Source organism: Lonchura striata, chromosome 4 (assembly GCF_050655825.1).
Source record: "Lonchura striata isolate lonStrDom1 chromosome 4, ASM5065582v1, whole genome shotgun sequence".
NCBI classification, from domain to species: Eukaryota; Metazoa; Chordata; class Aves; order Passeriformes; family Estrildidae; genus Lonchura; species Lonchura striata.
The window spans coordinates 27444869-27456862 of NC_140706.1; the positions used below are offsets into that span (position 1 = coordinate 27444869).

General features: G+C 41.3%; 2 protein-coding genes across 17 annotated transcripts in view; both read right to left on the reverse strand.

The window, feature by feature from the left end:
• The window catches only part of CLOCK (clock circadian regulator), a 64221-nt gene extending 59695 nt beyond the window's left edge, over window positions 1–4526 (reverse strand). For 10 of the 16 annotated variants that reach the window (XM_085577884.1, XM_085577876.1, XM_085577881.1 and 7 more), the window contains exon 1: window positions 4358–4525. The gene's annotated coding sequence lies outside the window, so the exon portion shown is untranslated. The other 6 variants (XM_085577877.1, XM_085577882.1, XM_085577872.1 and 3 more) reach the window with 4 other exon arrangements.
• Window positions 4527–4607: 81 nt separating this feature from the next.
• Window positions 4608–11953, reverse strand: PDCL2 (phosducin like 2). The gene is given in 3 exon segments (XM_085577885.1): window positions 4608–7473; window positions 9086–9135; window positions 9137–11953. Coding segments are annotated over 3 exon segments (405 nt in total). The 5' UTR covers window positions 9284–11953; the 3' UTR covers window positions 4608–7265.
• Between the last annotated feature and the right edge of the window lie 41 nt (window positions 11954–11994).

The window sequence follows — 11994 nt, forward strand, 5'->3', positions numbered from 1 at the left end:
AAAATCCATCTAAATCAATTCTGACTCCTCCATGTTATTTTATGGATCTGGCCATATACCAAAATAAAATACATTAAAAAAACCATCTCAGAGGTACCTGCAAATGTCCTTTTTAGTGGAATTCTAGAAAGACCTCTGTAGAATAATTATGTCACATATATTTATTTTAAAAACCCACTTTAATTGGAGCTGTCTTACTCCAAGAAGTGTTCTGTTTTAACAAAAGGATAATAGTCTAACACCATTTATCTCATGGTACCAGACTGTCATTATCAGTAAAATGACATTAGCTTCAAAACTGAAGCCTTCTCACATACTCTGAGATGATCACACACACAGTTTTAAGAGCAAAGCATTGAAGTAGCCACATTTATTCCTAATTTGGCTACATTTTTATCATGAATATGAGGTAGGCCCATAGTATCTACTAAGCTTCAAAGGCATCACACTCCAAATATAAGTCATTATCACTCTTGAATCTCATATACATAATTAATTTTTAAGGATATATTTAATAAAATATTAATACTATTAATGATGATTTCATAATACACTCAGAACATCAGTACAGAATAAGAAAACTTATTCACTGATTTTAATGACAAAATGTAACAGTTGGAAAGAGTCCAAAGCGTGCAGCTCTAAATTGTTGAAAGAATCCATGAAGCCTTGTTATTTCCACATAATATTAAGCATATGACAACCACAGAAGACCAAAACGTTTTATCTATATGATTATATGTTCTAAAAGTGGCCATAATGAAGAATTTATAATACACACAAAAAGTATGGTAAGAGAACACTAAGACTATAAATTAAAACAGTCAGAGATGAGGTATACCAAAATTAAAGTGGCTTTTACATTACAAAGGAATTTTGTGGCAGCAGTAAGGATAGAGAATTCAATCCTTCAGGGCAGCTGCATTAACCCTGAGTCTCCTTTCTCTTCCGTGATTTTGCATTTCACACCTTTTAAGTCCTACAACAAATAAACAGTGTAATGTCTGTCAGAGTTTCAAAGTATTACACAGATTGAGCTAATAAAACAACCAACTATACTAGTAAGTTCCTTTCCCCAGATGGACCACCCACAGAATTAATGATGTACCTTCCTAGGATCTACCCAAATTTACTTGTGCCAGAGTTATAGAGAGACACTGACACCTTTCATTTCAGATTCTGCTGAGGGAGTGAAGGTGTGCTTCCAACACGTCTTTTTATACTGAAAGATCACTAAATCCAAATTATTAAAATCAACACTACTAACAATAATTCAGTATTAGCTTAAGATGAGAGAAACAGTTGAATGGTTTGGCAACTATCTGTAGTCTCACACTTTTTTTGTCCTCTAGAGATAAAGCTACTCAAAACCAGCTACTGCTCCTCCAACAGCCTGGTGACTCCTGATCTTGTGCCACCCCTTCAGTGGTGAACCAGTTCATTAACACTGAAAGGTTAAATATACTTTGCAAAGTAAATAAACAGAAATTAAGAATGGCAGGAACAATCACTACTGACTTTGCTATGCCAGTACCTACTAACATCACCTCATAATCCTCAGAAACAGTTCTACACCTGCTTTCACACTCAGCCTTCAGTTTGCAGTGCTCATAGAGAAGCTAGTGCTTTCAAAAGGCTGAAACACTAAAATAAACTTTTCTTCACTTCAGAGATCTACCAAAGTCTTTGTCTCGAGCAAAACTAATTCATGACAGTGTGATGAAAAGGCACCTTTCAGCTGTAATTCCAATTCTTCTGAATTATATTTTGTATTAAAAACTGTATTAGGATGATAATTTTCTACTTCAAGAGGAGAGCTATCCATAGTCTTCATTATAAAACTAGGCTGAAACCATGAGGCACTGACAACAAATTATATGTATCTCCTGAAGGAAAGCGTAGATAAAAAAGAAGCTCCTTTCAAATGAGGAAATTACCTAGTAAAGAAAACTGCATTTTTGATTCACAAAACTTTTCAATACAAGTTTATTTGTTTTTAATAAAAAAAACCCCACAACTTTCCAAGTTGAAAAACATTTAATATAAAGAACATGTGGAGAAGGTGAGGGGCAATACCTCTACTATCACTTAATACCTTCAACTTTTCTCAGAAATTTAAAATCGGGGCGGGGGGAGGGAAAGCAAAAGCCTAAAGCTCTTAAAAGCAACAATTTATTTTACAAGACCAATCCAACCACAAAGATTCATGACTTCCATGAAATTCTATACCAAGAAGCTAATTAACCAACACTGCAAATAAAATTTAAGGTAATTACCACTGAGTTTTAAAATTGCTTAGTACAAAGAGAGCAAAGCTACCTACAGCAGAGGTTTGGAGGTCCTTAGAAGAGCATTAGTAACAAAAACATACTCCTTTCCTCACATTCTTTTATTTTACCTAAATGTGTTAAAACTTTTCCATGTAAGAGCATGAAGCGGAAGAAATAAAAAACAAGACATGGCTGAATGGCACCTGAAACTATTAAATATCAACCCGGAAGTTTGGGGTTTTTTTCCCTGTTTGAATTGTTTGTTAAGAAGCAGTAACCCTTGCCTTACCAACAAAATTCTCAGATAAACTTGCCATATTCTACAAAAACCTAAACCAAATACATTTTGTCTGGTAATCTGAAAGCAGCATCTGTAGCAAGTTTGAGAAAGTGTCTTAAGTGGATACATATGAAAATTAATAGTTTAACTTATAAAAAAAATTAAAAGCAAAATTACTTTCAACTAGAATCTCCCTATTACAACAATCAAATGCTGTCCATTTTCAAATAACAGGCCCAAATCCCACAGATATTTATAAACAAAGTCAATATTATTTCTGTAAAACTGAACATTGTGAAACAACTGCAACTGTTCATACTGAACTTTGCCAGGACTACCACAGTCGAGCTGTATTTCTCAAGTACTTCTTTCTCTAGAGTATTTGCTTAAACAATCCTCTTGCCTCCTGTTACACCTGTTAGCCAGAGAAATTATATAGGTTAACTATAACCACGTTAAAAAGAAAAAACAAAAACACAAAACCTAGGTAGTCAATTTTAACCTGGATCATTTCCTCAAGCTAGTTACAGGACCGATTTCCAAGAACCGTTGTGCTGGTGCAGCTGGAGCAAGGAAGAGGCAGACCAGGTCAAGTCAATACTGCCACCAAAAGCACTGCTTGTCAACCAGTCATTGAAGTAAAAATACCTACTTTAAGGATTTAGAGCATCAGGTTCTATGATCGGCCACTCTGCGTCTACATAGAGTTACATATTCCAGCCAAAACCATACCTGATTTCCCCTATGCTTCTTGGTAGGTTATCTCTTTAGCATATGAAAACAGGCATACAAAAATCTCACTGCAAATATGTTTGATTAGTTCACAAGCACTACTCCCCATGGAAAAAAACCAAACATTTCCAATTTATACCGAGGCCTAAAATATCTGGAACTTGAAACTGAAACCAACGAAAAATCGTGATCCAACTTAACCCAAACACAAAACTGAAGTACCATGGATTTCCAGTCCCTCGCTGCTCGTATTTCACACCTGCATGCACGGAGCATTAAAGAGACTGACTTTAAGGCCGCAGTAACTCGAAAAAGGACCGCGGTATACTGAGAATCCCTCAGGTTTTACGAGCGTGAACACGTTGCGGTTATCGCAATAAAGTTATCGTAACCCAAAAACAAAGGGAAAATTAAAAGCCTACGAAGTGCATACGTAACCCCGCAGCTGCAGCCCACCTGCCGCAGGGAGAGCGCGGGGCACGCTCTCGCCACCGCCCGGAGCCCGAGGCCCCGCGGAGCTGTCCCGCCGCGGGGAGGGCCCGGGGCCGAGCGGGCAGCGACCGCCGCCCGCCCGCCGTGTCAACACCCGCGCTGCGGGGCCGCCGCCGGAACCTCCCCCGCGCGTGGGGCGGCGGGCCCGGGCGCGCCCCCGGCTCCCGCGGGACGAACCGCCCCACGGAGCGGCGGCGCAGGGGCCGCGGGGGGAGGCGCCGCCCGCAGCCCTGCTCGGCCCGGCGCAGCCCGGCCCGCGGGATGCCGGGGAGTCCCGCGCCCGCCCGGCCCGGTCCGCGGGCGCGGGGCCAGGCGGGCGGCGCTCCCGCCGCGCCCCGGAGTTGTGACAGGAGCAAAGTGGGTCACCGGGCCTAGCGGGTGCCCCGCGAGCGCCCCCCGCCCCCGGCCGCGGCCGTGCCCGCCCAAGGGCAGCCGCTGCACTCCCGCCCCCCGGTTCGCGGCGGGAGACACACGCCGGCGCTGTCAAACTTCCTCCGCGCCGCGCCCCCGCCTTCCCCTCGCCAGCGCACACCGGGCCCCGGCGGGTCCGCCCGCACCGCCCCGCGCCGCGCTCGCTGCTCACCTGGCCCCGCGCTGCCGCTGCCCGCCTGCCTGCCCCGGCGAGCGCCGCTCCACGCGCGCAGCCCCGCGCCCGCCGCCCGCCGGCACTGCCTGACTGAACCTGCTGCTCCCGCTCCTCCGGCGGCGGCACGGCAGCACCCGGGCCCGGGAGTCCCCCCGACACCACCGCGCCTGCGCCGCCGAGCCCCCACCGCCGCCGGCCGCCGCGGCGCCTCGCGCCACCGCGCGTGCGCCGGCGCGTACTGCAACCCGCGGCAGCCCGGGGCCGCCGCCGCCGCCTCCGCCGCGCGTGCGCAGGAACGGCACGGCGGGGCGGCGATCCCCGCTCTGCGCGCGCGCCTCGCCTGGCGCGCGGGGGGGCGGGGGAGGGCTGCGCGCGCCGCGCAGGCGCGGTGGGCGCGCGCCTCCTTGACCTCGGCTCACCTCGCCTGGCCTCACCCCGGGGCGCGGGAAATGGCGGCGGACGCGGCGCCGCCCGCCGAGCCCGCGGAACGGGCTCGCTGAACGCAGCCGCTTCCCCACCGGCACCGTGAACCCCGCCGCACGCGTGTTCCGAAAGCGGAACGAGCGACATCCCGGGTCCTGTCCGGGAAATGCGTCCCGAGGTATTTAGGGGTTCAACGAACCCGTCCCAGCGGAGGTCCGTGGTTTGTTCTTTCCTGTGCATAAAGCGGAGAAATTCCCAGAGCGGCAGAGACCAGACGTGTTTGCCTCAACCCTTTTGTACGTACGAGGCTTTTAATACAGTTCCATAATATTTAAATATAAACCTGTTATGCCTGCAGCAAAACATTGTGGCGAGTCGTTTTTTGTAATATAAAACGCTTAGAAGTAAAATTGTGTAAGTAATCCAAATTTTTTTCTCACAGTTAAAAGGATTTTATTTTTTAATTGGTATCTGAATAGCAATGTATTTAAAAGTATCTGTATAAGTTTAATTCGTGTTTATGTCTAGAATAAAATAAAGAACTTGACTGCAAATTGTCATGGATTTCTTTCTGGGTTACTTTTCAGGTAGTTCAGTTTCCCCATTTGATTCACAATCGTGACCAAAGTCTAGTGCAAAGATACTGTAGGGACAGGAGCTTCTTTACCAGTAAAGCTCCCAAAGAGCTGACCATAAGCTTTTCCACTGGAAGAATTCTGAAAAACATTAGCAAAACTGTTTATTTTTGTTTCTGATTCACAATACTCTAATTTTAGCTTTCAGTTGAGGAAAATGTGGCATAAGGAAAGATAATAATACTATCTTATGCACAAAGGATAACACTTATGATAAAATGTAGTAGAGACAATAGGGTAGGATTGGAATATCAAGGAAAAAATGCAGGAATATTTTCACCAAAAATGCTTATTTATCAGAACTAGAATATGGCAAAGAAACCAGGAGGCTACAAATAACTTTGCGCTGTATCTATTGAATTTTCCAGAAGATCTTTAATAAGCAGTGGTAATTCTTCAGAAGAAGGGGTGCTGCACTATCTCTTCACACCTTGCATGAATAGGAGCATAACACCTACTCACTGCAATGTTGCAGTGACAAATTATTCTTTGACAAGATCAAAACAAGCAACACAGCTGTGGAGATGATGCACATTTGCATTTTCTGCCAAAGCTGTGGCCTAAGCAAGGTCATTTTTTTAATGCTACTTTTCTTTTGGCAGTATTTTGTAGGATCCTGAAGGAGCAGAACAGCTTAGAGATGGTGTGGTGGTTTTATGAACTGTTCTTCTAGAAATACTATTGCTCTGCTCTTGCCATCAGTGTGGCTTTGCTGTGTAATGGTAGTTGTGGTTCACTCACAGACTGTGAAAGCAAACGCAACTTTTAAACAATGCCAAATTAGGAGCAGCAGATCTTTTGTGAATTGGTGAACGGTTGGACTGCATTGAGCTGGAAATGGAGACATTTCCAATGCACTTCCATTAACTAATAGCCGTATTTCCTAGAGAAATGTCATTGCTGTCCTGCATAATGTACTTCAGAGCCACAGAATGACCACCTGCTTAGTGTGCTCCTTTTTGATCCACACTGGCCTGTTCAAAAGAGGATCTCTTTTAGGAAACTGGTACCAAAACTAAATTTCACATCACTCCAGAATACTAAAATGAGCGGATGTTAACTTGAAATCCTGTCACAATCCACATAACCCTTGCAAAGCAGGGTTGGCTAATATTCCTGGAGCCTTTTCTGCCAAACAGTGTAAATGACTCAGTACCAGAAACATCTGGTTTTAACCTGCAGATTACCTTGGATTTTGCTGCTGCTTTGTCACATCTGATGGCTTTTATTACAACCGTGTGATCACTTTGGTTGAACAAAGGCAGGGTCACCAAAGGGGGATGTTTGGCTCTTTTCCTGTTGCATCTGCTTCCACTGTCACACACTGTCCCTTGCAGCAGCCACAGTAGTGGGAGGGAGGCTGGCAGCTGAGAGGAAGCAATGCTGCTTTTATAGCAGCCAACTTTGATACTTGAAGGGACTGTGCAGTCGTATCTAAAGTCCCTGATGACCTATTTACATTTAAAACTACTAGCTAGCGTTCTAGTTTGAAGTGGCAGATAACGGCACATAAGCCGTTGTCTCTGAAATGCTTCTACTAGTTATCTCTGAATCTGGAAAATAAAAGCTTCCAGCAGTGGTATCTGCCAGTAGGTATCCACCAATAGGCTTACCAAAGGGGTAGAAAACCGTATTTGAACTAACTTATGTCAGAACACATGATCTTAATTAATTTTTTTTCAAGCAATACATGTTTTTATCTCAGTAAAATATCTTACCATGAAATTGCAAAATACCGTGCTTAGGCAATATTCTTACCACAGAATTATGTAAATCTTATGCAAGTTATTTGCCTTTTTTTCAGATTCTTTTTTCCCTTCAAAAATAATCAAATACCTTTTCAACTTTTAAGAAGTGGACTTTAGATCTCTTCCCCCTTGTTTAGCTATCCCAATGAACCTGCCTTGTATTTCACCAGTTTATATACAAATACTGTGGCTAAACACCTTGTAATTCTGAGTGCAGCAGTTTACAATGGCTTTGAGAAACTTGCCTTCTGGAAACTTTCAGGCCAGCAGTTTGAGGTGTTCATTAACCAGTAAACACATTGGGATACTGAAAAAGAATAAGGAAATATAATGACAGTTGTGGTGTAAATGATGTGTAAAATAACTGAAGTTATTAAAGCATTTGAAGAGCACAAGTCTTCTATCCTATAGTCTGCTTCTACTTTAATTTGTTATAAGAATTGCAGGACAAATTTTATTTAGCTTCTTCCAAGATCATTGTGATTTAAAGAGCTGTTGAAGTAAAAAAACATAGCAGGCACAGTCTAAGAAATATGTTAGTAAAGCTACCAGACACTTCAGTTTCATTCCTCACTAAGTTTTTAAAACTGATTTTGTCCATTGTAGAGTTTAAATAATGTTTTTGAATCTGTAACATACATTCTACTTTATTTAAACTAGATTTTAATTTAACATCTAAATACTTCTCCATTCCCTAAGTAACATCGGGGAAACCTTTGTATATTTTTATTTTTAGCATGTCTTACCATGTTCATTATTTTCATAGTTACTATTTAAAATACAATCTATATAAACCCCAAAAATCAACCAGGAAATGAAGAAAACACGGACACAGAAAATGCCAAAACCAACAGGGATTTTTTGTTCCCCTCCAGGCCTTTGAGCAATTAGGATCTTTTGAATCTGACTGAAGTTAAATCAGCTGGCTTGGCCTGTGGACCTTGGAGGTCAAAGGCAGGTGATCCAGTTTTGTCATGAGGATTTTTGTGGATACTCATTCCTAAGGGATTACAAATTTCCTCAGAGGCTCTTATTTATGCAATGGTAAAATATAGAATTGCTTCTCCATTATATAAATCAAATTAAAATCAAGAAAGGCCACTGGTTTCTCTCTTCAGATCTTGAAATTTAAATTACTGTAATTCTAACAATTTCATTTGGTTGTCCTATTCCTTTTGCTCCTGGAAAAAATATTTGATTCCTGACAATTGAGAAGAAACTCCCTCCCAAAATACTTGAAGGAAAAGATAAAACTGTATGGGTATTCTCAGTTCAGTCAGAGAGAAAGGAGAGTTTCTAACCAGGCTGAATCTAAAACTGGTCTGAATCTAAAATATGATTATACATTCTGTACTAATTCTCAGTGTTTTTCAAAAACATCTAATAGAATTGCTAACATACACAGAACCAATCATGGGAGTCCTTTGACATTTCTGCTGCATCCTGTCACAACTTCTGCTACCATCTGAGAATTTACAGGGCCATCGATAAATTAACAAGTCCCCCAGCTTTCCTCAGTTTACGTAACTGAGACTTTTTCTGATGGGCTTTTGATTTGTTCACGTCAAAGGAGAAATAAAGGTAGAATAATCCTGTTAGACCACTCCTGCTGAGAAAAGAAAGTGAAAACAATGGACACCACTTTCTTAGTGAAACCCAGAGCTCTCAGTAAGGTTACATACATGGTGATAAACATGCACAGCAAAAGAAATCTTCCATGTATTTGAACAAAAGTGAACAATTAACTCTCACAAAGTGAATGAACAAATCGAGTAGGTCAAATGCGCTAAGATTCCATTGTTTCTAAGAAATTGCTATTTCATTAGCCACTCTTATTTAATTTTTCTAGATTTTTTAAAAAGTGCTAGTTCAGTTCTTTGTATTGAAGTATTCTACATCTTATGCAAGAATGTAATTACCTTGACCAATAAAGATTAATCATAGCCCAAACATCCTCTGGAGCATTTGTAAACTTCTTTCACATACTGCTTTCCACAACTTTCTCTTAGCTTCACATACTTTTGCTTCCTCTGAAGACATTTCCATTCCTGCAAGAGCTGCTGCTTAATTAGAGAGTAAAAATAATAATAGGCATCTTTGGAACATTTTACATGCATTTTACAATAATATCTAGTGTAATGCAATTACTTAAATTATTTGAGTAATTCTTGGGCTCACAGTCAACATTTTAGAGCTAGAAAGGTATCTATGCCAATCTTTATTCAATAATATAACACCAGAATTAATTTTCTTAATTCATCAGTATCAGATTTGGGAAACTTGAGTAACAAACAAATTGTACAAGCATTTATCATTTGAGATGAAACAAGAAAACATTAGAGCAGGTACTAAATATTTGTGTGATTCTGAATATGAGATTAGTTTAAGGAGGAATTACAGTACCTCTGCTGACAGTTAAAAAAACAGTTGTAAAATAATCAATGAAAACTCAAATGTAAAGTCAGTAGATGGCAGTCTTTGTCTATAAAAATACTTGCAAGGTGGAAAATAAAATAATGAAACTTGTTGAAGTAAAAGCATCTGTTAGTTACAGGAACTGAAAGCCACTGTGGAAGTGCTTTTCACCAAAAATAAAAAAGAAATAATAAATGTACAATGTTATTATACTCTAGGAACAATGCATTATAGTTTTGGTTCACAACTCCCACATATTTATGTTAATTATTTTCTTTTTCTGAGAGTACATTACTAGATACAGTGTGTTAGTCCTAGAATTATTTTAGTAATTTTAAAAATTCATCAGCAGTAAGTACGTGTAGAATCTAGACAGAGGAAATGTTTTGATCACATTAGCTTTTTTATTTTGTGTAAACTGCATGCCTCATTTTTCTTAGTTACAATACAATGCTGGGCAGAACTCAGCAGAGAAACTTGTTAAATATGTACAAAAATATACATGTGAATGTCTGGTATAACAACAATTGCTGAAGTCGCTATAAGGTGCCAAAGTTTTCTGAACCCAAATTCATAAGCAAATAGACTCTGCTACTGTAAGTAAAATGATCAGTTTAGTCCTATTAAATAGTTGAATGAGGTTGATTGTGTCACGGTTGTGCCTAAGAACAGTGTGCCGTGTATCACAGATTTCCAGAATTGTAGCCTGGCTGGGCTTGGAAGGGAGGTCACCTGAGTCAACCCTCCAGCTCAAGTAGCATCAACCTTGGGCAGACTGTCCATGTCCAGACAGCTTCTGAACATCACCACGGAAGAAGCCTATGCAACATTTCAGTTGTTTTCCCTCAGTAAAAAAAGTAACAGTAAAAAAATTGTTTTCTGGTATTCAGAGGGAGCCTCCAGCGTTTCAGTTTGTGCCCATGTCTTCTGGTCCTGTCGTGGGGCACCACTGGAAACAACTTGGTTCTGTTCACTTTATACCCTCCATTCAGGTATTTATAGACTCCCCTGAGCTTTCCTTCAATATAAACTTCAAATTAACATTTTCTTGAAGTATGAAATAGATAAGTCATTAAAATCTACCTTGAATAAGAAGCAAACCAAACACAATAGCTGTTTATTAGGGATCCACAGCTGGCTTTTACAACCACACAAGTTTATTGACTGGAGTATCTCTCTTATGAGGAAAGGCTGAGGCAATGGGCGTGGTCAGGCTCAAGAGGAGAAAACTCAGAGAGGACCTGTTGACAGAACCTCATCAATGTCTCTAAGTGTCAGCAGGGAGCATGTCAGAGGATGGAGCCAAGCCAAGTTCTTGTCAGGGGCCCAAGCAATAGCAGAAGAGACAATGGAAAGAAACTGATGCACAGGAAGTTCCACTTGAATGTGAGGAAGAACTTCTTTACTGTGTGGCTGGCTGTGCTCTCAGATTGCCCAGAGAGGTTGTGGAGTGTCCCTCACTGGTGATAGTCAAGAACTGGCCGGATACAATCCTGTGCCATGTGCTCTGGAGTGACCCTGCTGGAGCAAGGGTGCTGGACCTGATGACCCCGTTTCCCTCCCAGCCTGACCCGTTCTGTGATGCTGTGGTTCTGCAGCTACCACCACTACAGCACAACAATTTTAGTGTATTATATAGTGAAACTATAGTAATTACTATAGTAATTAATAAGAAATTGCATTTTATTACAGTAGTATATTTAGAAACCATATTGTACCAGAAATGAGTGCTATGCTAGAAGAAAAAAAGTATTTTGCTCATAATAGTCAAATTAATTACTTCATCAATTAAAAATTTTGAACAGTTTGATTCCAGTACTAAAATACAGTTTTCTTCTTTAATGGCATGCCACCCTCATATGGGGGGCATATATCCCATATGCAAAACATTATCTATCACAAAACTGGAACCATGCATGACAAGGTATTGTTTTTCCTCTTTTTCTTGTGCACATGAGAGAAAAGGGATACCCACAACCAATTGTCCATTCTTTCTGGCTTGAAATGCACAGAAAACTATCCAAAACAGGAGAGAGAAAATGGGATTCAGAACTTCTTTATGTGAATATTTATCGTCATTGCACAAAGTCCTAAAGACTGACAGAAAGTGTCTTTAGTGTGGCAGAGTTGTCTTTGGTGAGGCAGAGTGTGGGGTACCTTTTAATCAGGCAGAAAGAGAATGAGCCCTACTTGTGTAATTTGGACAAATGTCGAGACTGTAACACTTCAAACATAGCACACCTCCAAACACACTGTGGCCCAGTGTATCTTCAGCTCCACTGAGGATATGTAACAGTGGTTTCCACGGTGGCCTGTTCAACACTTTCTTTTAAATATCCAGATTTCAGAGTAAATAATTTTGCTCTAACAGAACATCAAAGCAAAATATGGTGTAAACTGTTTCTCTGTGCCA